General features: G+C 44.4%; 4 protein-coding genes, 1 long non-coding RNA gene and 1 pseudogene across 7 annotated transcripts; 1 reads left to right on the forward strand and 5 right to left on the reverse strand.

Annotated features, from left to right (window-relative positions):
- Positions 1–62: 62 nt before the first annotated feature.
- LOC120652894 (ubiquitin-conjugating enzyme E2 2-like) lies at positions 63–3,103 on the reverse strand. The gene is made up of 6 exons (XM_039930834.1): positions 2,876–3,103; positions 2,475–2,611; positions 2,358–2,383; positions 1,291–1,380; positions 805–893; positions 63–443 (listed from the first exon to the last, which is right to left on the reverse strand). Exons 2-6 carry the CDS (start codon positions 2,597–2,599, stop codon positions 315–317), a joined length of 459 nt encoding a protein of 152 aa, XP_039786768.1. The 5' UTR covers positions 2,600–2,611; positions 2,876–3,103; the 3' UTR covers positions 63–314.
- Positions 3,104–5,200: 2,097 nt separating this feature from the next.
- Positions 5,201–6,946, reverse strand: LOC120652896. 2 transcript variants are annotated; one of them, XR_005666671.1, is made up of 2 exons: positions 6,154–6,946; positions 5,201–5,556 (listed from the first exon to the last, which is right to left on the reverse strand). It is a non-coding gene; the product is annotated as an uncharacterized LOC120652896 (long non-coding RNA). The 2 variants fall into 2 exon arrangements; XR_005666670.1 differs by having other exon boundaries at positions 5,762–6,946.
- Positions 6,947–7,697: 751 nt separating this feature from the next.
- LOC120652897 (17.4 kDa class I heat shock protein) lies at positions 7,698–8,382 on the reverse strand. The gene has a single exon (XM_039930835.1). It carries the CDS (start codon positions 8,270–8,272, stop codon positions 7,805–7,807), a length of 468 nt encoding a protein of 155 aa, XP_039786769.1. The 5' UTR covers positions 8,273–8,382; the 3' UTR covers positions 7,698–7,804.
- A 652-nt stretch (positions 8,383–9,034) lies between these two features.
- Positions 9,035–9,880, forward strand: LOC120652899 (annotated as a pseudogene).
- Positions 9,881–10,062: 182 nt separating this feature from the next.
- LOC120652898 (LRR receptor-like serine/threonine-protein kinase FEI 1) lies at positions 10,063–15,874 on the reverse strand. Of its 2 annotated transcripts, none has more exons than XM_039930836.1 (14): positions 15,620–15,874; positions 14,768–15,009; positions 14,556–14,691; positions 14,299–14,370; positions 14,133–14,204; positions 13,887–13,958; positions 13,633–13,704; positions 13,469–13,540; positions 13,245–13,339; positions 12,089–12,259; positions 11,663–11,995; positions 10,952–11,197; positions 10,695–10,828; positions 10,063–10,553 (listed from the first exon to the last, which is right to left on the reverse strand). In XM_039930836.1, exons 2-14 carry the CDS (start codon positions 14,859–14,861, stop codon positions 10,341–10,343), a joined length of 1,782 nt encoding a protein of 593 aa, XP_039786770.1. In that variant the 5' UTR covers positions 14,862–15,009; positions 15,620–15,874; the 3' UTR covers positions 10,063–10,340. The 2 variants fall into 2 exon arrangements, with proteins under 2 accessions (XP_039786770.1, XP_039786772.1); XM_039930838.1 differs by lacking the exon at positions 15,620–15,874 and adding an exon at positions 15,177–15,373 and having other exon boundaries at positions 10,165–10,553.
- A 3,663-nt stretch (positions 15,875–19,537) lies between these two features.
- Positions 19,538–23,907, reverse strand: LOC120652900 (SH3 domain-containing protein 2-like). Its single transcript, XM_039930839.1, has 10 exons — positions 23,473–23,907; positions 22,956–23,072; positions 22,791–22,860; positions 22,558–22,706; positions 22,305–22,406; positions 22,027–22,227; positions 21,382–21,444; positions 21,090–21,266; positions 20,415–20,489; positions 19,538–19,931 (listed from the first exon to the last, which is right to left on the reverse strand). Exons 1-10 carry the CDS (start codon positions 23,530–23,532, stop codon positions 19,803–19,805), a joined length of 1,143 nt encoding a protein of 380 aa, XP_039786773.1. The 5' UTR covers positions 23,533–23,907; the 3' UTR covers positions 19,538–19,802.
- Between the last annotated feature and the right edge of the window lie 461 nt (positions 23,908–24,368).

Raw genomic sequence — 24,368 nt, forward strand, 5'->3', positions numbered from 1 at the left:
CCAAAAATTTTTGGTTTGGGAACTAAACGCGCCCTTAAGCTTCTTCATAAACACAGAAGATAGAAGTTCATATAAAATTATAAAATATCAGCATGATGGTAGATTAATTTGGTTTGTATCCAAGATCCAGCATAGGGTAAAAGTCATGACGGCACAATCTCCATCGGCCCAGCAAAGATAGAGAGAAGCATGGCAAAGCTCATACAGGAGAACATCAGTCACAGCTGAATTCGGCTATTTTAGTTACACAAATGCAGGCATTTTGGTATGGGTAGGGCACAAGGAAGCAGTGACAAGCTGCGCAATGCAATGCATCAGTCTGCCGTCCAGCTCTGCTCCACAACTCCCCGCACTTTGCGGTTGTACTCACGCTTGTTCTCGCTGAACATGCGGGCAGCTTCGGAGTTTGCAGGCGAATTCGGGTTTGGATCACACAGCAACGACTGCAAATGGCACACCCTCAGGTTAGTCCCACAATGCAACCATCAACATATACAATTTCAGCCAAAAAAGAAAAAAAAATTGATGGTTGAGAAACAACATTAGGGTCTACATAAACAGAACCAACATTTTGGTTCAGAACAGACATGCAAATTCATAAGTAAACAAAAACGCGTGCTTAGAGCACCATCTAGAAGAGTTTAGTGGCTGAGAATTCACATAGCCAGTATGGAGTATGTCCCAAACTTGAACTTTGTAGCACGATATGGATCACAAAGTTAAATAATATTGTAACAAGTCACAAATATTGGCAAACAAATAACCTGAGCTGCAAAGAAACAAAAGATTTCTTGTTTGGTGTACCTGGATGGACGTAAGTATAGCAGCTACATCATATATTGGGCTCCACTGATTCTGCAGGATATCCAAGCATATGCTCCCATCAGCATAAACTGCACACATAAAAAAAAATATGTCAGCATTTAAGTGGAGATTAGAAGATAATATTATCCATAGACCACAGTAGATATATCAGCATTCGGCACAAGTCAGAGTAGAAAGAAAAGATAGAGTGCCATTGGTTCAAAATCAAAAGCACTACATGCACTCCAAATATGATGCGTATGCATCAGCATGCTTTACTGATGCAAGCATGGTTATTGTAAAAGCAGAGATATTCACAACGTTAGTGCACAACATTTGTCAATTACTCAATCTCAGATGTCTGAGTGCTTAGAACAGGTGAAACCTGGGAAAAAAGTAAAGATGCTTGACAATTGGAAAAAGTAAAATACACTGAGGACAAAATCATATCCGACTTTTTTCCCGAGGACAAGAAAAGCAACTTACTGTTAGGATGAAACATCCGAGAAACAAACCGCACAGTTGGTGGCTTGTTTGGATATTCTTCAGTAAACTGGAGAGTCAGCTTGAACGTACCTGACAATAAAACAGCATATCAGTGAAAGGAAAGCAGTTAAACTAAGGGGGAAAGAAACAAAGCTATGCATGATCTAAGAGACATGGTGGAAGTCACTGTAACTGATTGGAACAATTTTCAATTTGCACTTTCCAATCTATGGACCAACAATATATGATCAGTTAATTCCAAATAGTAATGTTTTGACTTTGCAAACTTTGAGAGAATTACTACTATACAAATCTACATAGGAGCTATAAGCAATTGGCACCACGAGAAAGAAACCAAAATAAAGTGACAAGGTGCACGCAGATGAAAAATTCCATAGAGAATGCATTATAGGATAGCTAGAAAAGGCAGAACATTTTTGATGCAGTGTATTTATTATCTTCTACTGAAGCAAACAATGATGACAAGGGGACGTGAATGTAGCTATCAATTATCTCCATTAAGATAGAATAGATGTAGCGTTTCCTTTATAGCACAAAATCCATTCCTTGATTATATGCTTTTTTATCAAGATTCCATGAGGAAAAAATAGGTTTAACACTAACTTTGTTGGCTACTATTGCTATTTGCTTTAGAAGTTAGCTTGATACCATTTTCGACTTATCAAAACTATGTGGCACTGATATCAGCATGCTACATTATGAAGTTCCATTAAAACTGCCTCAGTCTCATGTCAGCTAGGATTTTTTGCTCTAGTGTGCCATGCGTTTGACAGTAAGGTCATAAACTCAGATAATTTGAATTTTCATTCTGCCAGCGACCAATAATTGGATTACTTCCTCCTGTGGATTGTCACATTCCGTATTGCTTTAATGCATTAAGTTAGGCGTTAGCATTGCTAGAAGCAGCAGCATACGCATGTGCAATTGTTTGGAAATTTCACGAGAAGCACTTCAGACGCAATGAATTTGCTGTGGTCAAAGAAAACAAGTTACGCAAAAGAATGAAGCATAAATACTCAATCCATAACGGAAATTGATTAACTAACCTCCATCCCATGGAGTATCGTCTGGGCTGTAAATGAAATCAACATATACAAAGACATTGTCAGATTGCGGTCCAAACTAATAAAGGGGGTAAAGGGTAAGTTCTGCATCATACGTACCCAAAGATAACAGCATTCCATAGCAGTATGTTGTTATCCTGCGGAGCGCCACTTATGCCGGCCGGAGGATCCTGCATCAACCGTTTGAAATCCCTCATCAACCGCTTCCTCGCCGGAGTCGACATCCTCCGATGTCTCTGCACAACAAATATACCTCTACGTGAGCCAAAGGATCATAAAAATCTATCATTGATCCCCCCCACACCCCACCCCGCCCCATCCGATAAAAAAATAAGTTTCCGGATTAACAACCCAAACAAAAATTGGGGAAAAACACTTGTTAGCACCCCCACTGCACAGGGGACAAGCCCGCAACAAAATTGAAGGATCGTGGCATCTATCCAACCAGAACGACAAGGATTTGACAAATCGCAAGAAAGAAAAGATGCTGCCGAGATTACCAGGGAAAGAAGAAATCAATCCAGGTCCAGCAGATGGATCGAATTCCAGTCCACACTAGCTCATGCGCCCCCCCGGTAGAGGGGAGGGCGAGGGCGACGACAAGAGAAGAGGACGAGTTGGGTGGAGGCGAGCCCAGGACAGGAGCGCGTGAGAGCTCGCGGAGACCGGACACCGGAGAGGATGGAATTTTAGGTCAGAATAAAGGCGCGACTGGTATTCTTGATTTTTGTTGGGTTTGTCGTGAATTTTTACTTTCTAGTCTTTGTTTCGGTACGCGAGGAACACAATTTGGTCGGGCTTTCCATAATTTTGCCACTAGGGTTAAAAATTTTAGAGCCGCTTTTTGGTGGTGCGCCTCTGTCACTGGAAATTTATTTTCTTAATGATTTAACCGCGTTGTTTTCTAATATAAGTCAAATACGGTCTTCATAAATAACAACTAGTAGTTAACTCTACAGTAGCAAATTACTTCTTCAAATAACCAACAATGTTTAATACCTAGATTTGGTTGTTAGGGCTGGCACCTGTAGTAGGGAAAATAATTCATACTGTTTTTTTTCACTCTTTCCCTTTTTAGGAATTATGATGATTCTAATAGTGAACAAATTTGTAGTTTATTTTCTACGATACTCTCGAATTTTGTTTTTTTGAAAAGTAACTCTTGTATTTTGTTACCGTTTTGCTACCAAATTGTCCCGCGTACTCGAATTGGAGCCCACAAAGTCAGGTGTAGTTGGTGGCGTCCGGAAGAGCGAGCTGTAGCAGCGCCTATGCTGCAGCTGTTGCAACAAGCAAAGTCCGTCGACACAATCAAATGGTGAATTCTGCTGCCATGATTTGTTTCCCCGCTCCGTTTGAAAAAAGAAGCCTGGTTATTCTTAGTTCCTCAGTTTTTAAAAATCTGATCCTTAAGTTTTTAGATTAAATTTGCAGCCCTTTTTACCTCACCTATGCATCAGTCACTTGCAGGTAGGTCGATCTGCTTCAAAATGGTGAGCCAATCGAGCAAGCATCCAATCCGCGCACTGGCTGAGCAGTGCTGCTTGGCTAATACTTCCCGTCAACAAATGAATGCAATTCTCACTTCCCGACATTTGTTGTACAAAGTATTATTATTATTAACTATAAAATATATTTTCATACATCTATTTAAAGATATAAATATTCGTAATTTATTGTACAAATTTAGTCAAATTTAAATTATTTGACTCCTCAGTAAACGAAAGTTGCACACTTTTGTGGACAGGAGTACTCATTCACTGCCCGTTCAACGACTCAAGTGTCATCATGCTGGCTGCAGCGGCACCATCTCAAGTTCTGAACATGTCTCGGAGACAGATTCGTCGTACACTAGAAAGGCACGCGGCTTTGCCGCGCAGGACCTATATATTGTAGTACTATAGTTGATACAGATTTTAGCAACGTAGGTAAGACAATCCACCGCGTCGTTATTTTTGCATGTGTCATGGTCTGCAACCCATTGTTGCACTTGGTATAGTATTTTGGACACTCTATTATCATGACACTATTATTTAAATAATATATTATTTTGGAAAATAAGTTAGGACACCGTTTGTTGTTAGCATAAATGAAAAATAATATTGATAGGAAAAATATGTAGTACTGGGTAAAATGTGGTGAATATTCCTGTTCACTACCTAAACAATCAACCTACAGGAATTGTAAGAAAAGCAAGTATCACAATCACTGGTTAAAGAAGGAACATGCAGTGGCCTCTCTCTTTGGCATTTGATAATGAGACAATGCTTTGAGAGGCTTTTAGTTTAGATATGGAACACATCAATTTTCCAAATTCACTCAGTATATATTGGGCATGATTTAAGCAAAGCTCCTCAATCTGAGAAATTGTGAATGTTGTCTTTACCTAGCAAAGAATTAGATAAGCATCTAAAAAGGAGAGAAGAATTTACAATATTAGAAAGAGCTTTTGAAAATAAACTATTTTATCTTTCCAATTATAGATTTTCACAATATTACAAAGGAAGGTCACTTCAACCCTGTCGGCACTGGATCGCTTTGGTTCACTGAATGCATCAATTCCATCGGATCACTACCCTGACATCAGATATTAGATCATGTTCTGCTTTAAGCAATTGTGGACTTGTGAAGCAGCTTATTGTGAAACTTTTTTGAATAGTAGCAAAAGAGATAACTTTTGAGTATATGCTCATTGATTCCAACTATAGGCAAGCACCCAAGTTTGGTTAACAGGGAGCTCTGTTTCACATGTGTACCTCAAATGCAATTCACGAAGACCAAAGCTTAGGGACACCTAAATGCATACATGATAGGACAATCAGATATTCAGAACTGAATCCAAAAACAGTAGCATGGATTTTTCGGTAGCTATATCAAATTATGCCCCAAGCATATGCTCTTACAGGCATTGAACTAATTGCCCACAAAATGAGCTATCTGAAGTTATGTCCCATGCATATCCTTTGATCTTATAAGCATTGGACTGAATCCAAAAAATGCAACATACATTTTTCTGTAGTTATATGAAATTTATCTTCCCCAAGCATATTCTCCTACAAACATTGAACAGATTGCAAAAAATTAAAAAAAAACTTCTAAATTTGTCTAATTCCCGCGAATCCGATGGAGGCATGAACAGAGCTGACGTATTCATAGTATAAGCAGATACAGCATCATCCATCTGAAAATAAGCCAACAGAAATGAACAACAGATTAGTTGATCTTATCTCACATTCTCACTGCCATGCACCAGGGCAATATCTTAAATCCAACGTGTCTCTGAATTAGCGAACTGTTTAATTTACAGAACTAATAATCAGCTACTACAATCAGATAGGAAGGCTAATCATACTAATACCATAAGAGATTAAAAAAAGAGAGATTACCATCATCAAATAGCTACACTTATCAATCTCATGGTTTATACGTTCAGATGGACTACATACAGCAAAGAAACATCAAAAGGCTAAATGTGTTAGTATTATTATTCTACCCAGTGGCACTGAAGCCTAAATGACCAGACACAGGCAACACAATGGAGCTCTCAACCCAATGATGATCCAAAAATCAATTGATTAGATCAAAATGAATAAATGATGAAGGCAAGTCATAATCTATAATACTGCTTGCTGTGAATTATCAAGGATGAAAGACAGGAGGTCCTCTCTAATAAATAATCCGACTTGTGCTGTGCAATCTTAAAAAGAAATATAGGACAGATCTTACGAACATGCCAGAAGCACAAAGCACCTTATCATTTGGAGAAACAGAAGCATACCTCATCAAATTAACCAGTATTTTGACTCTAATCTGCAAGTATCTTGCTGTTGCTTCTTGTATGTTGGCGCCTTTGTACCTGCGGATCAGATCGAGGTGTGCGCTCAAGGATTTTTTTTTTGTTGACCTGGCAGATTGGATTGGATCCAGGTTTCCCAATGGGAAGGGAGACTATTTTTGCTTGTCTGCATGTGCAACGATAGGAAGCTGCGAGCGCTGCGGGAGGAAGAATTTCTATTGCTGCAGAAGGGAAAAAGTCTCGAGTTACCCTGCTCGTGTAGTACGGCGTGCGTTCAGGAAGCTTCAGGAAATCGCTAGCTTTTGTCCGGCCGTTTGTTCAGAATCGAGGGCGCGATGGTGGGCTAGCGAGGTGCCGGAACGTCGCGGCCAGCTGAACGCCTGAGCGGCGGGTTGGAGCTCGAGGAGGGAGGCGAAGGGCGGAGGACGGCGGGCAGAGCGGCAGGCGGAGGGCTCCGCCGGTTCGCGGGAGCCGCCGCGCCGTGGACTCAGCCTAGCCGCGCGCGGGCCTGGGGCCATCGTCTGGCTGCCCGCGCAGGCCCCCGTGACAGCCTCTGCGAGCTGGGGTGCGCCGCGCGGAAGAGGAGCAGAGGGAGCCAGCGGGCCGTTTGGTGAGCCGGGAGCGGCAGGCGGAGGGCGCGACGGCGGGTTCGCGAGGTGCCGGGACGTCGTGGCCAGTCGAAACCCTGAGCGGCGGGGCAGAGATCGAGGGAGGCGAGGGGTGCACGCCGGCGGGCGGAGCGGCCGGCGGAGGGCACGACGGCGGCCTTGCGAGGCAGCGGGACGGCGGGTTGATTTCAATTAAGCTTGAGGAATTTTATGAAAAATATGCGAAGTTCAATGGACTGCGGGTTTATTTTACTAAAACTTGAGGACTTTTTTGCAAAATGATCGAGGCTTGGACGATCCAACCCCTCCGTCTTGCTGATCCGACGGCCGGGAACTGCTCTCGACGTGGCCATGCTGGGAGCGCACCTTTTGGTGCAAGAATTGTATTGAGAGATTTTTCCAACAGGCTCAGAGTGCTTCATCACCAAAATATCGTGGCTGCATCACAGCTTAATCAACCTTTTCAAGGTTTAAACAATTTCACAACTCATCTGCTTATTAACTTTCTTATCTGGGCGTCAGTGTGAGGTACCTCTCTGACATGGGGCTTTCTGTTGCGTGGTTCGTTCATTGGTTCTGCATGAGTAGTTTATAGGCGAAACACTGTTAATTCGAAACATATTTTAAAAGAAAACCAACACTTGTATTACACACTTTATGATTATGAGCGCTCAGTAATAAGCACAGGACTCACGACACCATGGACACAGACCTCAGAGCCACAAGACGTCTCGATAGCATCAATGGAGAGTGGCACGCCGAGACACTAGCAATAGTGTTTTTCTCTCACGCTAATTCAGCCCAACCACCAGCCAGCCAGCCAACCAGCAGTGTTTTCCTCTTACGCCAGATCAGCCCAGCCACCAGCAGCTAGCCAGCCACGAACGAGGTCTAGGAACTCTTGGCGAAATAGATTTGCAGAACCAGACTACACACCCTGAAACTTCAAAACGACAGACACACGACGGACGGTAGTCTGCACAGGTAATCGGATCTTCCTCTGAATCCCCATGACGCGTTCGTTTTTAGCCGGTAATCTGGACGGGCTTGACCTCGGGCTTCTTGACCTCCTCCTTGGGCACGGTGACGGTGAGCACACCGTTCTCCATGGAGGCCTTGATCTGCTCCGTCTTGGCGTTCTCCGGCAGCCTAAACCTGCGTAGGAACTTGCCGCTGCTGCGTTCCACCCTGTGCCACCTGTCGTTCTTCTCCTCCTGCTCCTTGCTCCGCTCGCCGCTGATCTGGAGCACGTTGCCGTCCTCGACCTCCACATTCACCTCCTCCTTCTTCAGCCCCGGCACGTCAGCCTTGAACACGTGGGCCTCGGGGGTCTCCTTCCAGTCGATGCGCGCACCAGCGAACGCGGCGTCGGAGTCGGAGGAGATGCGCGGGAGGAGGCTGCCGCTGCCGGAGCCGAAGGGGAAGCCCTGGAAGGGGTCCCAGAGGTCGAGGGAGAAGGGGTCGAACACGTTGCTGCGGCGCATCAGCGACATTGTCGTTGAATGATGATCGGGATTGAAGGTCGGAGTGGGGATTTGTCGGCGAACTGCTGCGCTCTGAAAGACGCCTCTGATCGTCAGTCGCTTCGGAGTTTGTTTGCTGGGCTCGCTGGCTCCGATGCGGCGGGCCGACGTGAATTTATAGCGCCCCGACAACCGACGGGACTTAGGCTGCGGTGGGCTTCTGGATTGTTCTGGCTCGCACGCGAAGCTGCTGGTTGCCGCTGGATTTGGGTTGGGCCAGAAATGAAGAAGGTTGTACGATCAGAGAACCCATCGTACGCCCGAGTCGAATGAAGAAGGTCCAGATCATTCTAGTAGGCTACAGACTGTATGAATTTTGGCCCAAATACAAGATCTAGTAGCTTCTAGCCCATGCAGCACTACACGAGATATTTCACGAAGCCCACAGCCAAGCCCTCCCGTCGCCTGCTATAAATCGAACCGTCTCCGCGTCAGACGCTTGTCAGAACTCAGAGCAACCGAGAAACACACACAAGCCTGAGGTCATGTTTGGTTTGGACTAGAAAAGTCTAGATTAGAGATTTTATCAATTTTGATTGCTAATTAAGGTGTCAAAAGTCAATTCATAAAACCAACTTCAGAACCCTGCGCTAGGAATCCTGAATAATCTAACGAGGTCTTTGACCGTGTGATTAGTATCACTGTAGCCAATCATAAATTAATTACCGTCATTAGATTCGTCGCGAAAAGTTACACACATCCCTAAAAAGATTTCACAAATAGACTTCATTTAGTACTCTATGCATGCGAGATTCTTCTATCGGAAAACGTGCGCACACTGTTCATAAAATTTCCAAGACCGATCCAAACACGGCCTGAATCATCGAAGCGACTGCAATCCCAGACTCCAGCCTCCCGCGTCAATCACTCAAAACACCAAGCAACCACCCACCGATCAACAATGTCGCTGATCCGCCGCAGCAACGCGTTCGACCCCTTCTCCCTCGACCTCTCGGACCCCTTCTACTCCCTTCGCCTCCGGCAGCAACATCAGCAGCCTCTTTCCCTCGTTGGCAGGCAACAACTCGGAGACGGTCACCTTCGCCGGCACCCGCATCGACTGGAAGGAGACCCCGGAGGCGCACGTGTTCAAGGCCGATGTCCCGGGGCTGAAGAAGGAGGATGTGAAGGTTGAGGTCGAGGACGGCAACATGCTCCAGATCAGCGGCGAGCCGAGCAAGGAGCAGGAGGAGAAGAATGACAAGTGGCACCGCATCGAGCGCAGCAGCGGCAAGTTCCTGCGCAGGTTCATGCTGCCGGAGAATGCCAAGACGGAGCAGATCAGCGCGTCCATGGAGAACGGCGTGCTCACCGTCACCGTGCCCAAGGAGGAGGTCAAGAAACCTGACGTCAAATCCATCCAGATCTCCGGCTAGACATCATCGTGCCTGCGTAGTCTGTCACTTGAGTAGTGTGGTGTGGCGTCTGTTCTTCCCATCACGAGTCCAAATTAAAATGCTACCGTCTGAGTCCGAGTGAAGCTTCAGGTGTGGCTTGAACAATTGAAAACGTGAGCCGTGGCTGCAGTGTTTGGACTTCACCGAAGTCGAAGTCTTGTAATTTGTGGACCAGGGTCGAGTTTGCACTAAACCCAATTTCAATAAATTTTTAGTACGTGAGTTGCTAATTCCGCAGCTTCCCTTCCTTACTCGTAAGGTTAACTTGTGCCTGCCGATCACCATCACGGCAGGTTAGCTCTCTCTGCTCCTTACAAATTCAGACCTCTGTAGCGAATCTAGAAGTATTCCACACATGGGATCTCTACAAAAAATGCTGGTCGTGCTCGATTCCCACAGTTGTGGAGATATTTGCAACCATGAGCAGTCCAGTCCGCTACCATCTAATGGCTAAACACACATCAGTCTACTGGTAAGTTCTCTTATTAAATCAACATACATAGGTATACAGACGCAAAAATGTCACTCGTGGAACCAGCCCATTGGAGACCAAACACCTCGGCAATGCATTTACAAAATATCTGCAAAGAATAAAGGAATGCGCCTCGGGAAATTGGGAGCAGTGTGGCTTGTCCAGGAGACTACTCTGAATCGTAGAAATCGCTAGGGCATGGTGTAATTACATCCGACTCCAGCATCTGTACCACCCTGTGCATTGTCGGCCGCTCCTCTGGCAAAGAGCTTACACATTGCTTGGCTAGAGAAAGCAGAGCATCTAAGGTCTCAATCTGCACACCTTCACAGTTGGGATCGACAATTTCCCTCTCCCGATTCTCACCAGCCAGAAAATTCAACTGCCAAAGGATATAAGAAGATAATTTCAGGAATACTAAATGGGTAATATATGGTCAGATGGAAAGTATTCGAGTTAAACAGAAAAATAATGGAATCTATGAGGTTCTGCATATGAAAGAAAAGGCCATAATAGGTCATACCCATCCAACAATGTTCAATCCCTTCTCAATGAATGATGCATCAGTAGGCCGCTTTCCACTCAGTATTTCAAGTACCAGAACCCCAAAGCTGTAGACATCAGTCTTCTCAGTGGCTCTGCCACTTTGCATATACTCTGTGAACTTAGTCAATATTAGCTCAGAGCATTAAGGGCGACATTTTTCAACAATAAATAAAGTCCGAAGTGGCACGAGTAGTTATCTTTCTCATAGGATGCAATCGAACAACTTCCACATACCTGGTGCAAGGTAACCAAATGTTCCTGCAACTATTGTAGTAATATGTGATTCTTCATCCTCTAATAGTTTTGCAAGTCCAAAGTCGGATACACGGGCCTCAAAATTGCCGTCAAGTAAGATGTTGCTCGACTTAATATCACGATGTATTATTCGAGGTGAACAGTCATGATGCAAATATGACAAGCCTTTTGCAGCTCCTAGTATTATGTTAATACGTGCATCCCAGTCCAACTGTTCAGACTTTTCTGCAAAGATTTTTGGACAGAAACAATGTAAGGAAATGACACTAACCATCTAAACGAGAAAGCTTAGTCAATCAGAGATTGACATCGCACTAATACAATAATGAACTGATGTACATGACTTCCCTCATATTCTAGCTGTAATTCAGGTCTACTAGTAGGATTTTCTAGGTCTCCACAACTGGAATATCTGGTTAATGCAGCTCTTACAGTCATGGTTTTTCTTACAGGTACAGATCCTGGACTCAGGATGTCCAGATTTCAATATCATGTTGACTAAATTTCTAGAACTAGTGTGTTCAAAAACTTCAAAAGCACAAAATTGTTGATCACTTTGAGCAAAGGCATGCTTAGTTTGTCATTTTGGTAAACGGACTGTTCGCAACCTTGATAATGTGTTGAATTAAATACAACTAACCATGAAATTAATCCAACCAAGGGAGATGACAAACAAAGATAGCAATTTACCGTGCAACACTTCATCCAAGCTTCCACCTTGAAGATAGTCATATATCAAAAGTTTGGATGAAGGAGAGTTGCAGTAACCACGAAGGTTGACCAGATAACGATGTTTAACACTTCCCAATATTTCAAGTTCTCTATCAAAGAAGCGATCTAGCCCTTCATTTGTTTTCACTATTCTTTTCAATGCAAAGACATTCCCATCATCCATCGCAAGTTTATAAACAGTTCCAAAGCCCCCTGCTCCAATGATATTTTCCTCATCCATAGTCTCTAGTTTCTTGAGGATGTCTTTTGAGGAGTATGGAAGGTCCCCATGGAACATCACAACAGAAGAGCCTGAAAAATCAAGCAATATCATAATTCATAAGACAATTCCCAAAAAAAAAAGAAAAAGTGCTTGCAGAGGATATTCCATGAAATAGTTATTACCTCCACAAAGCTCAACCCTGAAACCACGCATATCTTTCTTTCCAAAATTCTTGTAAAGAAAGCAACCCCAGAAACACATTAAAGCCACCAATAGGAGAGCTCCAACTGTTGCTACTGCACTAATAACAAGTCTGGTAGAATTCTTCCCATTCTTTTTATTAAACGCGTCATCTGTTGTATAACACCAAAATACATAAGGAATGTCAGAAACAAGAGTTCAAAGGGGAAGAAGTTAAGAAATTGTTGGACACAAAAGGTAAAGTATTTTAGATCTTGAATTGCAACTACTGAAGGCCTCACATGGATAAACTACTTTGTGCAAGAAGGTTCCTTCAGCAGGAAAGGCACCTGTTCAAATTCCTTTAGGACTTGAAAGAGTTGAGGCTAGAATGGCTCCTATTCCAATCACATTAGCATGCAGATTTGTATCCCCCTTTAGATAATAAGTGGGAGGATTCTTAAGGCCAATGTGTGGCTAAGAGCAAATCAACCAAAGCAAACAGTAATAATATTCTCAATTCTCGCCCAAAGCATGGTTTCATTTGTAGAAAGATGCGCACAAGGGGATTAGAGGGTAGGTTGTTTGTTATCACCATATTTTTGTATAAGATAAAATATACGTCAAAAGCTCAAGGACTTGGTTTCAGCTTCACCATAATTTTTCATATTGACATGTATTCTTCCTTGTTACCGTTTCGGTATTCTATACGAGGTTCATCTTTGATAGCATGCAAGCAAATGCTATCAAAGAGTATGAGGCAAAGAAGAGTATCAGCTGTCATAGATTAACACATAAAAGTGCTGTATTAGAAAGTTTTTAATTCCCCAAGTGGTATATTGGACCCTATCAGAGTTTATAAGACTTAAAAGTGTGTATTTTAGAGCCTTAAATTTCCCAAGAGGAATATTGGACCACAGTTGGGCACATGGTTCTTAACATACTAAGATAAAAAGTTGTAGCCTGTTGGTCCATCTGTTAACCTAAAAAAAGAGAAGAGTCAAACATATCAATTTACAAAACTCGAAACTACCAGGAGCATGTAACCTACTGGAGCATAAACACACCACAGTACCACACTGATATCAATAAATAAATAGACATAATATGATCCTGAACACAGCTGTAAGAATGATGTTAAAAAAATACATCTAGTACCTGAAGGTGACTGAGGAGCATTTGATGGTGATTGAGGTGCATCTTTGCACGCTGAGTTAATCTGCTTCCCACATAAACCAAGGTTCCCAACGAAGCTACATTATCAAAACCAAATTCAGTTGGGATCCAAGAAAATCAGAATGTAATTGCTACACATTGGAGTATGGAGAGGATTGTGAATAAGATAGACACGATCCTGAATAAAACAGGGAAAAATAACTCACGATGTCTCATTGAAATTGACAAGTGAACCAGAAGATGGTATTTCTCCTGTTAGGAAGTTCATGGAAACATTGCTGCACAAGGTTGCAAAAGTAACATTTTTTCCATAAATTATTTATAACCATTAATTTGTCACGACCATTATGAACAAGAAAAAAAAACTTACAATGATGTAAGTTTGGACAGCTTATCAATAGAATGTGGAATAGATCCACTCAACATATTACTGGATAAGTCCCTGGAGCAGGAAAAAAAATTACTCTGAATTATTAATCTATTTGGGGAAGAGAGGGAGGGAGGGAGGGAGGGAGGGTGGGAGGGAGGGAGAGAGCTATGGAGTGAATAATAACAGACCAACACCGATACTTTAAAAATTAGTTAATAGTCCATTGAAATTTAGAAATGTCATTCTCAACTTACAATGCCTCAAGTTCCACCAGATCGCCAAATTCTGAAGGGATGTATCCACTTAAGTAATTTCCTTGTAGATACCTGCAAGTCATCGCAAATAAGAAGAACAAATGCCATTATTGCACAGTAAAGCCTGGAATGCATAAGGAGCATACGATTAAGTGATCTGATTTAGCATGATTCATGCACTAATTTATAAATTATCAATCATTGATGCCCTGAACAATGCAGACTAGTAATAATTAGAAAACTTACAATTGCTGCAGCTTGGTACAGTTTCCCAATTCAGGAGGGAGTGAACCATACAAACTGTTCCCCTGCAGTGATCTATACAAGAACAAAAAACCATTTAGATGTATCGCCAAATTATATAAACCAACATTAAAAGGTCACAAAATGCCAGCTTTAGGAACAAACTTACAAAGCTTGCAACTGATTTAACCTTCCAATTTCTGGAGGTATTGGCCCAACTAATCTGTGATATGCAAGAATCCTGAATGAAGGAATAGTCAGATATTTATGCTAGTTTAATTCAATGTATTAAAATTTCATTCTCTAATGTTAGAAAAATGCTATCCTATAAAAAAACAAATTACTGATGCAAAACAGTGAATAGCTAGATGAAATATTGAGCAGTTCACAACTGAGTTAAGTAAAAAACAGTTATTTGATTCTTACAGATTAATCACTCTCTTGCTATGACTATCACAATTAACACCCTTCCAGTTGCAGGGGTCTGCATCTTGCTCGTGCCAATTTAGAAAGACGCCATCTGAATTTGTAACTGCCTTCTTGAAGGCAAGAAGTGCTTCGCCTGTATGAGAACATTGAGTGTTGGCATTGTGGAAAAAAAAGAAGGGGGGGATGCTCAGCAAATAACCATCACATACCATCCGAATTTAGTGTTCTTGCCTCATGAGCAACAAGGTGCAGAATTATCAAAATGAAGAGGTAGCTGGGCTGTTTCCTTAGGAAAGCGCCCATTGATAATCAGCTGATGAAGCATATAAAATCAGCACATACTATTCCAGTTTCCAGATGTCATTGAAGCATATTGGCTTGTGTGTCTCTTCCAAACCAGAAATGGACTTAACACGCGGCCACTACCAGCGTGGCCAAATAGATTTCCGACCTGGAATGCGAAGAATCATATGAATTAAATTAACTAGACAAAGCCATAATCAGAAACGCCTCAACCAATAAACAACCATGGCATCACCGCATCAAAAACACACTGGATCAAATGCTGTACATGTCAACGCAGACAAGGGGAATTAAAGGCAATTTTGTGATGCAAACCTTCCTAACTGGCATCTGCGTAATTGTTTCAGCGACAAAAGCCTTTAAAAGGGATGACAACTGGGGAGAAGCAGAAATCGTCCAGTTCAAACAGACAAAACGTGGTGCTAACGCGCCCTGTCACCCCCGGCTTGAATCCACAGCCACTCAGTTCCAGCTCCCAGCAATTCAATGCCTCCTTCAGAACCTTCCAAAACGACAGGAAAAAAGGTCCGGCTCACCAGTCGGCACCACCAAACGCGCGCATGCATCCTGAGCCAGAGCCCGTTCGAGGCTTCAGGCACAGTCCATCTACACGCGGCACTACCGACACGCGCGCCGAGCGCAGCAATCTGGGGGACGGCGGCAGCCTGCCTAACGCGTCAACATTTTACTACGGCCAGGCACCAGACCCAGCGGGAATCAGCGGGAACAGCGGCAGATCCGGCGCGAGAACGGCGTACCTGCGGCGCGCCGACGCCGGCGGGGAGCGCCGCGGCGATCTGGGGACGGGGCCCGGGCGCGCTGCCGCGGCGGCAAGCGGGCAGCGACGGAGGGAGGAAGGGAGGGCGGCGAGAGGGCTGGAGGGATTAGTAGGCCGCTGCCGTGCCGTGGCGCAGAGCAAGCAGTGTACTACTGGGAACTGGACCTGGGTGGGTGAGCGAGCGAGCGAGCGGGGGCGGGCGAGGAGAAGGGGGTGGTGGGAGTGAGGCGAGGCCGGGGCGTGCCCGCGTGAGGCGAGCGGTTTTGTCCGCGTGCGGTGGTGGGCGACGGAGGAACGGGACACGGGACGCACAGCTAATCATCCCCCGATTTTTGCCCGTCGCGCCGCTTTCCCTGCCTTTTTTCTTCTCCCCCAGCCTGCCTTTTCTTCTCCCCCGATTTTCGGCTCGTCGCTAAAATCGATTGGGCAATCAGGGGCGCATGTACGTGGATGGCATGCGGACTGAGAATGACATGTCGTTTGGGGGCGAGAAAGCGAGAGATTCCTCCCGTGAAAGAGAGGGAGCGTTCCTAGCTTGTGATGGGTGGTGGTGCATGCCCTATATGCATACAGATTAGATGTAACTTACTGGCACGCATATAAATTTTCTCTTGACGAACCACGTGGGCAAGCACGCTCTCATAAAATCCTACGCTTTTAAGGTTTATTTGATTGTAGCTGAAAAGGCTACTTGATTTACATCTCTTGGATATATGTGCTAATGTACAGATTGAATGTATTCTTCTCGATGGATTTATATCTGTTGATATCCTTTTTGTTTTTCAAGTGTGGAAACGTCTCCTTTCTTACCACCGTCTACTCTTCGGAAACGGTTCCTCTGACTTTGGTCGCTCTACGTTTACGTTTAGATCACTAAAGTGTGGGGCTAGGCTCACGTGTTCAGTGACCGGAGCCAAAGTCAGGGAAGATTTGTCCCTACTTTTCCTGTTTTATTCTCATGCGTCCTCTACCGCTATTGCATATGCTCGTCTCTTTTTTTGGGTGTAATGTGAGAAAAAAAATTCGTCTCATGCGCTAAACCAGATTAAGATTGGTGTGATGCTCTAATCCAACTTTCACTTGTGCATAAGCTTAAATAGCACCTGCACGTCACATTAGAGTATATCCCTATCCAATCTTGTACTGCACTACTCTCCATATTATGATCATGACAGTCCATTAGTCCATCACTGATGCGCATGTAAAATTGTAAAATGAAAGGTGGTCCCATGGCAACTCAAAAAAACTGAACCATATTTGAACTTGGACCTTAACCTCATTGAAGAAGTTGGAAACCAACTTCTTCACATAGGACCGCAAATGTTCAAAACCCTAAAATACTATTGCTTTAATGGAAAAAGTTGAATGATATTAAAACCTTTACATAATTTTGGATTTTGTTCTTTTCAAAGTGTTTGGTGATTCAGTGAACTTGGGTGCAAGTGCTTGCAATTCTTAGATCGTGCAAGGTTTGATGTATTGGTTGTCCCAATTCATTAGAAACATTACTAGTGTCAATATCAGAACTTCTTATATTTTATTAATACATTATAACTAAAAATAGCGGTTTAAGTCACAGATATTAAATAGTTCTCTAGTTGATTGAAATTTTGTTACCGAGATTCTATTGAAGGCTTGAAGGCGTCCCTTTGGGGAAAAAAAACCCTTGAAGGCAGTCCTACGGCTAGAGATACTAGTACGTACTCCTAAAGCCTTATTCGGTTGTAAGAAAATCGAACGGGATTATAAAGGGTTGGGAGGGATTAAATTCCTAACAAGTTAAAATCTCTCTCGACTTCTTCCAATCCCTTTCAATCCGCTTGTGGAGGGATCGACCGAACAAGACCTAGCGGAAGGAGGGGACTGCTGTGTGGGGCCGAACCCCTGATCGACGAGGCGACCCAGAGGCTGCTAGCTGAGCTGTGCTGTCTCATACCCGGTGTCCTATCCTCTCGACGTGACCCTCTGCATCTGCCAAGCCAGCAGCCAGGGCCCTGTTTGGTTTCAATAGCACGGTAGCACGCGCAATTTCCGAAAAAAAATCTTTAATGCATAGAGTATTAAATGAAGTTTATTTGCAAAACCTTTTCACGAAGAATCTAATGATAGTAATTAATCGATGATTGGCTACAGTGATGCTACAGTACCATCCTTTAATTGTGCGTCAAAGGTCTCATTGGGTTCGTCTCGCGAAGTAGTGCAGGGTTATAGAGTTAGTTTTGCAAATTGCCTTTATTTAGTACCTCTAATTATTAGTCAAAATTTGTGTGCTACTCATGCTGCTATAAACCAAACAGGGCCCAGATTTCCGCCGGCAAACTGCTGCTTCAGCTGATTAGTAGGTAGTCACTCCAAGACGCATCTAACATTCACCCCGTTCGGCTGGTGGACAGCCTCCAGCCTCTACAGTATTTTCCTCTCACACAATTCCAGCTCCAGCCTCCAGCCACCAGTCAGGCAATATTGTTTTTCTCTCACACAACTCCAGCTCCAGCCTCCAGCTCCAGCCTGCCGAACGGGGTGATTGCATCTAAATGAGTTCAAAAAAAACATTACATCAAAATGGATCATTATTAGCAAATAGTAATGGTAGATGCATTTTGATGTTAGATCCATGCCACGGAGTCAGGAAAACTTAGGTCTTGTTTAGATACGTAAACTTTTGGGTGTAAAATATTGTAGCACTCTCGTTTGTATTTGATAATTATTATCATGTCATGGGTTAATCAGACTCAAAAGATTCGTCTCGCAAATTATAGACAAACTGTATAATTAGTTATTTTGTTTAGCTACATTTAATACTTCATGCATGCGTTGAAATATTCGATGTGATAGGGGAATCTTGTAAAATTTTGGAATTTTGAAGGCAACTAAACAAAGGCCTTAAGCACAAAGAGATAGTCAAACTAATCCCCATTCTCTGGCACAGTGGCATTGATGAACGTGAGCCAGCCAATGCTTAGCGAGAGGAGAGGAACACGTCGCTACCATCCAACACCGTCTAGATCAGATCATCAGACAAGGCCGAATGGATCACTGGCAGGTCTCCAGCATCCATGACTTCCTGGCTGTGCTTTTCGATCGAAACGAACAACGGCGCCGGGTCACGCGGCCATCATAACTGCGCGAGGCCCCAACGGCCTCGGACTGGTGAGTGGGGAACCGCTGGAATGCAACTACGCGAAGCCTTCAATCCGTGGACACCACACCACAGCGCCCCACTTGCGCAATGACGATGCCCCGGCCTGCCTGCCCTGACGCGTGATGCATCGTGCATCCGTCTCTCTGCTCTCGCCTCCGCCGCCTCGCCTCGCCGCCGCATCCGCGAGGGGGGCTGGAGCCGTGAAGCTTTCCGGGCTCCATGTGCGTGTCGCGGCGGAAAACAACCGTGGCCGGCCTCGTCTGCGGCCGAACCAGGCCAGCAGCAGAAGAGATGTGAGGGTTTGGCTCAATAAATTCAGCACCTGCGGAGTCGGGCAAAGCAGCGGCTTGTGGGCGGTGAATAATGAGGGGGAAAGCAGGGGTTCTGTGCCAGTTGAGGTCAAGACTTCAGACTTCCGATAAAGTTGGGTGGAAGCATCCAATCAACGAGCTCCTCTTGCCCAGTCAGATGTACAGGGCGCTTCAGTTGCGTCTTTTGCCTATTCTATTCTCGTTGCGGACAACGACGGCAATCAATTTGTATCTATAGCAAGTTACAGAAGGTTAGTAGCCAGCGAGTTCCATAGAGAAGAGCAGGCTTAGTTTCTGACCGGCAATACTTGCCTTCACAATTTTTTTCTGAAGAGAACTTCACCATACGATGCTTCTACATGCACAGTGTTTCATATCATAACCACCGGCAGACAGTACCAGTCTCACTGTTATGGAATCATTAGCATAAATTTAGCAGGAAGCATGATGTCCGAATAGAAAGGGCAAGTTGACAGCTTCTCATCACCAATAGTTCTGTACATGGCCATATACCAAAAGGAAATCCTAGGGCCCAAAACTACACTTTACATACAGTTATCAACCAAAGGAAAAGCCTAGTAGAAGAACAATAATCTGCACAGGAAGGTAAAAAGTTCTACGGAACACTAATCGCTCATCCAACATGTCATGTACAATGATGACGAAAAAGGACGATGACAGCAAGTCAGAACCAATAAGTACGCGATGGATCAAGTAGTCAGAAGTCCGGGCTCTATCACCTTGCTTGCCGGGGCTTTGTCCCTCCGCTCTACATAGGCAGATGGGAACCAGCCAGCCTTTCCCTTGCATTCCCCTTCCGACCAACCGTTTGATGACACCTGTGAAGGACAAAGTGCTTAGTCAGCATTCCGGTCCCCTTGTTATCCCCCGGATAATTAACAAAGATATACGAACAGGACAACTAAAAGCTGTCTTCCATCTGTTTGTTTTCTTGCGATGGTTACAGAACTACACGTGGCCCTGTTTAGTTCGCGAAAATATTTGGATTTTGACACTGCACTTTTGTTGTTATTTAACAAATAATGTCCAATTATGGACTAATTAGGCTTAAAAAATTCATCTCGTGCTAATCAATTAGACTGTGTAATTGGTTATTTTTTCAACTACATTTAATGCTCCATGCATGTGTCCGAACATTTGATGTGACGGGTACTGTAGGAATTTTTTTGCGAACTAAACAAGTTGGATGCTGCCGTTATGGGAGCTATGCATTTATAATATATCTTGCTTCATAACAACCATGACGTTTCCCGCGGCATTGATAAAACTTAGTTGCCAACAATAACGCAAACCATATGTACCTGGCGGACCACAACATATTCGCCCACCGATAGACTGAGCTCACCATCAGTCTGAGCATTGAATGGATGAATAACCTGCCCAAAAGGCAAGTTGTGAATTCCTCAGCTATTGGTATAAGCATGACACAGGTGATAGTATTCACTGATGTAAAATAGGACTGAGATGAAACATATTGTTTGTGTCAAGCTTTGTTGAAGATATAGCAGTCTGAACCATCACCAATCAAATCAATTATTCACTAAAACTGGGTGTCGAGATCAGAAATAGAACTCCACAAAGTTTCAGGCTTGTCTTGTATCCAGTAAAAACTGGTTCATTTCAGGGTCTCTCATGCAACAAGAAATGGTAGCAAGTGACTGGAGAATGAGTGAGATTCATATCATGTATACACAAAACTAAACATTAAAATGCTATATTGTAGGAGATATATCTATAATTTAACTGGAAAGAAACCATCAGAGAGGTACAGATAAAACTATGTGGCGCTTCCAATGTGCGCCAAATTATCTAATTATCTTAAAAAAGGATAGGATAAACCTCACAATGTAAAACTTCTAATTCTAACATAGCATACTGAACTATGATGAGTTTAGAGTGAATATATTGCTAAAAGTGACGCATGATGTATACAAGAGAATGATATTCACAACATACAGTGCCAAAATCAATCATACCTCCCCAAGAAATTGTACCCCCTGACCATTCCCTGTGGATTCGCTAGGTTTAGTTAATACTGGATCTTCAGATGTGCTATCTGAGTGCACTTGTGCTGGAGCAGTTTCCGATTCAGGCTCTGATGACTGTTCATCATAATGGTTTATTGTTTCGTTATGATGCTTTGCAAGGAGCATCTGCACATATGAGAAAAATGAAAACACAGTGATCTTAAGCATATCCAGGTTTAAGGTATTGCAAACTAGCTATCCAGGTGAAAAAAGGGCACATTTTATTGTAACAGTTATGCACCTCATCATGGAGTTTATTCAGAATATCAGCAGCGTTTTGATGATACGTTCTCTCAGCATCAACCTGCAAAGAATGGAATAAGGGTTGTCAGAATCCATCTAATTCTTTATCTAAGAAACTTTATGTGGATGAGTGATAAACTTTGTTCAGTCAAAATAATAGAAGTATGCTTAGGTTCACAGACACAGTTGCAAAATGGCAGTACTGGACTCATGACTTATTCTAGAAGTTTCAAACATTTATTGTTAACGAGCGAATTCTACTACTTCTATGACATTTGAAGACAGTCAAAGGGGATTAGAAGACCCTGTATTAGGGTTTTGCACTCAAGAGTCCCAATTCTACTCTTTCAAAACATGGGATGATCGATTAATCATATTTCTAGGATAAACACTAGGGATGGTTCCAACCCTCAGCTCAAAATGCAGAGCAAAGAAGAATTATATACCGGAGCTATGCCAAAAATAGTACAAAGGGATGGCAATTTTTTTAGAAGAAGCAGTCTAGCAACTAAGTGTAGGTTGTTGCGGTGAAAAGGCCTGAGAGGATTCAATGGTCACCATAGGCTCCTAATCGCGGAAAAATGGACCATGCACCTTCACTTGATATACGAACATTTTGAAAGAACAGTGACCCATAGCATACCATTGCAAGGAGACGTTCATATGTAACTTGCTGTTGCTGAGCCTCTACAGCCTCCATAGCTGCAGTTGCTTCTCTTCCTAATGCTGCCAGTGTAGTTCGAAGATCTGATAATTTTGATTCTGCATGTTGCAGTTTCACAGAGTTATCTGTGTTGCCGCTACTTTCCTTGGACTTAAGTTGCTTTCTCATCACATCAGCTATCTAAGGAATAGAACTCACAATTAGCAGCTGGCACTAGTCTCCATAGAATAGAAACTTTATTTTCTTTAGTTTGTTACCTGAGACTCCATGTCTTGTCTGATCCGCTGATAACGGTAAGTTAGCAAGCGAGCATCTTCAAGAGGAGCACTCATTATCATTTCTCGGAGAGGCTCAAAAACCTGTAAAATTATAAATAAATTCAATAAGCTAAATAGCTTTAGTTAAGATCAAAAGTACAGCAGCTTATGTGACTAAGATAAAATAATACGTCACTATAAGGAGAATGTACAATCCTGAAAGTTATATCAACAAGTGAAAATTTGCCATCACCTGCTCTCCAAGAACTTTAAGAAGATCCTCCCGCTCTTTCTCTATTTGTTTATGAGAATTACCAAACTCCACAGATGCCTTTGCAAGAGCAAAACCAAAATGCTCATTGTCGACTCCATATTTGCAACAATCCTCAGCTAGTCTTTTCACTACAGAAGGAACATCATATCATGATTTTCCAAGATGGAGGCACGCACTCATATAGCTACAAAAAAATAAGCACAAAAACTCACCAATCTCCATCTGTTTGGTGCTAACGGCAATGAAACCTTCCACGCCTCGTACAATATTTCGCTGGAAATGCTACGAAACAGGAGTTTTTGCCAAGACAACATTTAAACAATCAGCTAGGCTAGTATTCCTTGTTACGCATGAAGCAAACAGAAGTTATCTAATACCTTAGCTGCTCTAGTGGTACTGTAAAGCCTCTGGAGATTCTGGTGGCACTCAAGCTCCGCTTCATCGACAAGAGAGGGGTCCTGATTATATCGCGCACTGAACTGCTTGAAAACCGCCTGCATCATGACACATAATTCTCTCAGGGAGGCCACGGAGACAAGGAACTAAGGGAATGGTTTACAGTTCTATGCGAATTAGTGAAATAAGCTTCAGCAGCCACGGGCCAGCGCTCAACCACCACCAAATAATTCCGTTCCTTCCAATAGGCGATAGCTCCTGTCCTGCTCTCCCAATCCCACACACACCATCCAGAAACTCGAAATCCCAATCCCAAACTTAACTACTTGAGCTAAAGCAATCAACCATGTGAGCAAGCACACCAACTAGAGGCTCGCGGCCGCCTCCTCTCGGGGACTGCTAAAATTTCGGTATCCCGGCGCGCATCCCAGTCCCAGCCACGCGCGCGTGATTGGTGCGAAGCAGAATTGCTCGAATTCGGAGGTGGGGAGCCCGTACCTGCTGCTGCTTGGCAACGTGCTCCCGGAGCTTGCTGGCGTGCCTCTTCAGCGCCTCCATCCGCGGCAATCGACCTCGGAGGATCGGATTGGGGAAAGCAACGGTGGCGCGACCAGCGAGCAGAGGACTACCCCGAGAACCAAAAAAAAAAAGCAGGGCTGCCACTCGCTCGGGCGCTCACAACCGCGGCCGCCCGCGAGCCAACGGGAAGCCGCTAGAAAGCGGCCGCTGCGGGGACGGCGGGTCGGCGGCCGAGGCTCTGTACCAGGCAGGCGCCGCGCCGCACGCACCGCGAACCGATGGCGCGGAGACGGAGGAACAATAGCAGGGCAGGCGGGCAGCGCGCCGGCGTGGTGTACAGTTGTGGTGAACCGTAGACCGCGCCTCGTCCGATCCTGCGCGGCCGCTCCGCGTTTTGTTCCCTCCGGCGCGAGTGCGGTGGTAGTAGAGTCGCGTGTGGTGGGGTGGGTGAAGGAGGGAGGGAGGGGCCCGGGCCTCTGCCTCCCCTGCTTTGCTGTAGCGGTTGCTGCTGCCGCGGGGGCTGCCGTTGTCGCGCGGCTGGCAAATGACAACCGTTAAAAAGGGCAAAAAGGCGAGGGGAAACTGCTGCACGCGGCCGCGGGGGGCAGTTCGGGCAGGCCAGGGGAAACACACTACACACGCGACGGCGGTGCTGGACTTGGCCTGCCGACTGCCAACCAAATGGTCGGCGGCGCCCGTCGTGGCCGCGAGTCGACAAGGCGAGAGATCGACTCCGAGTTCGGAAGCTGGCGCGGGACGCGATCGCGGTTGGAAAGGGCAAGGGAAACACGGCATCGCCGATCGAATCAGGGGGCGAGGGGCGAGGATACGCCCCGCCGTACGCGTAGGAGTAGGAGCGAATTAACCGAAAGTGG

Source organism: Panicum virgatum, chromosome 9K (genome assembly GCF_016808335.1).
Source record: "Panicum virgatum strain AP13 chromosome 9K, P.virgatum_v5, whole genome shotgun sequence".
Taxonomy (NCBI): Eukaryota; Viridiplantae; Streptophyta; class Magnoliopsida; order Poales; family Poaceae; genus Panicum; species Panicum virgatum.

Bases quoted from the DNA above. Each gene is read 5' to 3' on its own strand.
- LOC120652894 (XM_039930834.1), bottom strand. From the start codon at position 2,599: ATGTCGACTCCGGCGAGGAAGCGGTTGATGAGGGATTTCAAACGGTTG. The intron at 2,384-2,474 runs GTACGTATGATG...TTTCATTTACAG, and splicing joins TGGAATGCTGTTATCTTTGG to CCCAGACGATACTCCATGGG. The intron at 444-804 runs GTACACCAAACA...TGCCATTTGCAG, and splicing joins CTATACTTACGTCCATCCAG to TCGTTGCTGTGTGATCCAAA.
- LOC120652897 (XM_039930835.1), bottom strand. From the start codon at position 8,272: ATGTCGCTGATGCGCCGCAGCAACGTGTTCGACCCCTTCTCCCTCGAC.
- LOC120652900 (XM_039930839.1), bottom strand. From the start codon at position 23,532: ATGGAGGCGCTGAAGAGGCACGCCAGCAAGCTCCGGGAGCACGTTGCC. The intron at 21,445-22,026 runs GTATGCTATGGG...CATTCTTTGCAG, and splicing joins ATGAACGTCTCCTTGCAATG to GTTGATGCTGAGAGAACGTA. The intron at 19,932-20,414 runs GTACATATGGTT...TGTCCTTCACAG, and splicing joins AATATGTTGTGGTCCGCCAG to GTGTCATCAAACGGTTGGTC.
- LOC120652898 (XM_039930836.1), bottom strand. From the start codon at position 14,861: ATGGGCGCTTTCCTAAGGAAACAGCCCAGCTACCTCTTCATTTTGATA. The intron at 14,692-14,767 runs GTATGTGATGGT...GTTCTCATACAG, and splicing joins AAGAACACTAAATTCGGATG to GCGAAGCACTTCTTGCCTTC. The intron at 14,205-14,298 runs GTAAGTTTGTTC...GTTCTTGTATAG, and splicing joins TTAAATCAGTTGCAAGCTTT to ATCACTGCAGGGGAACAGTT.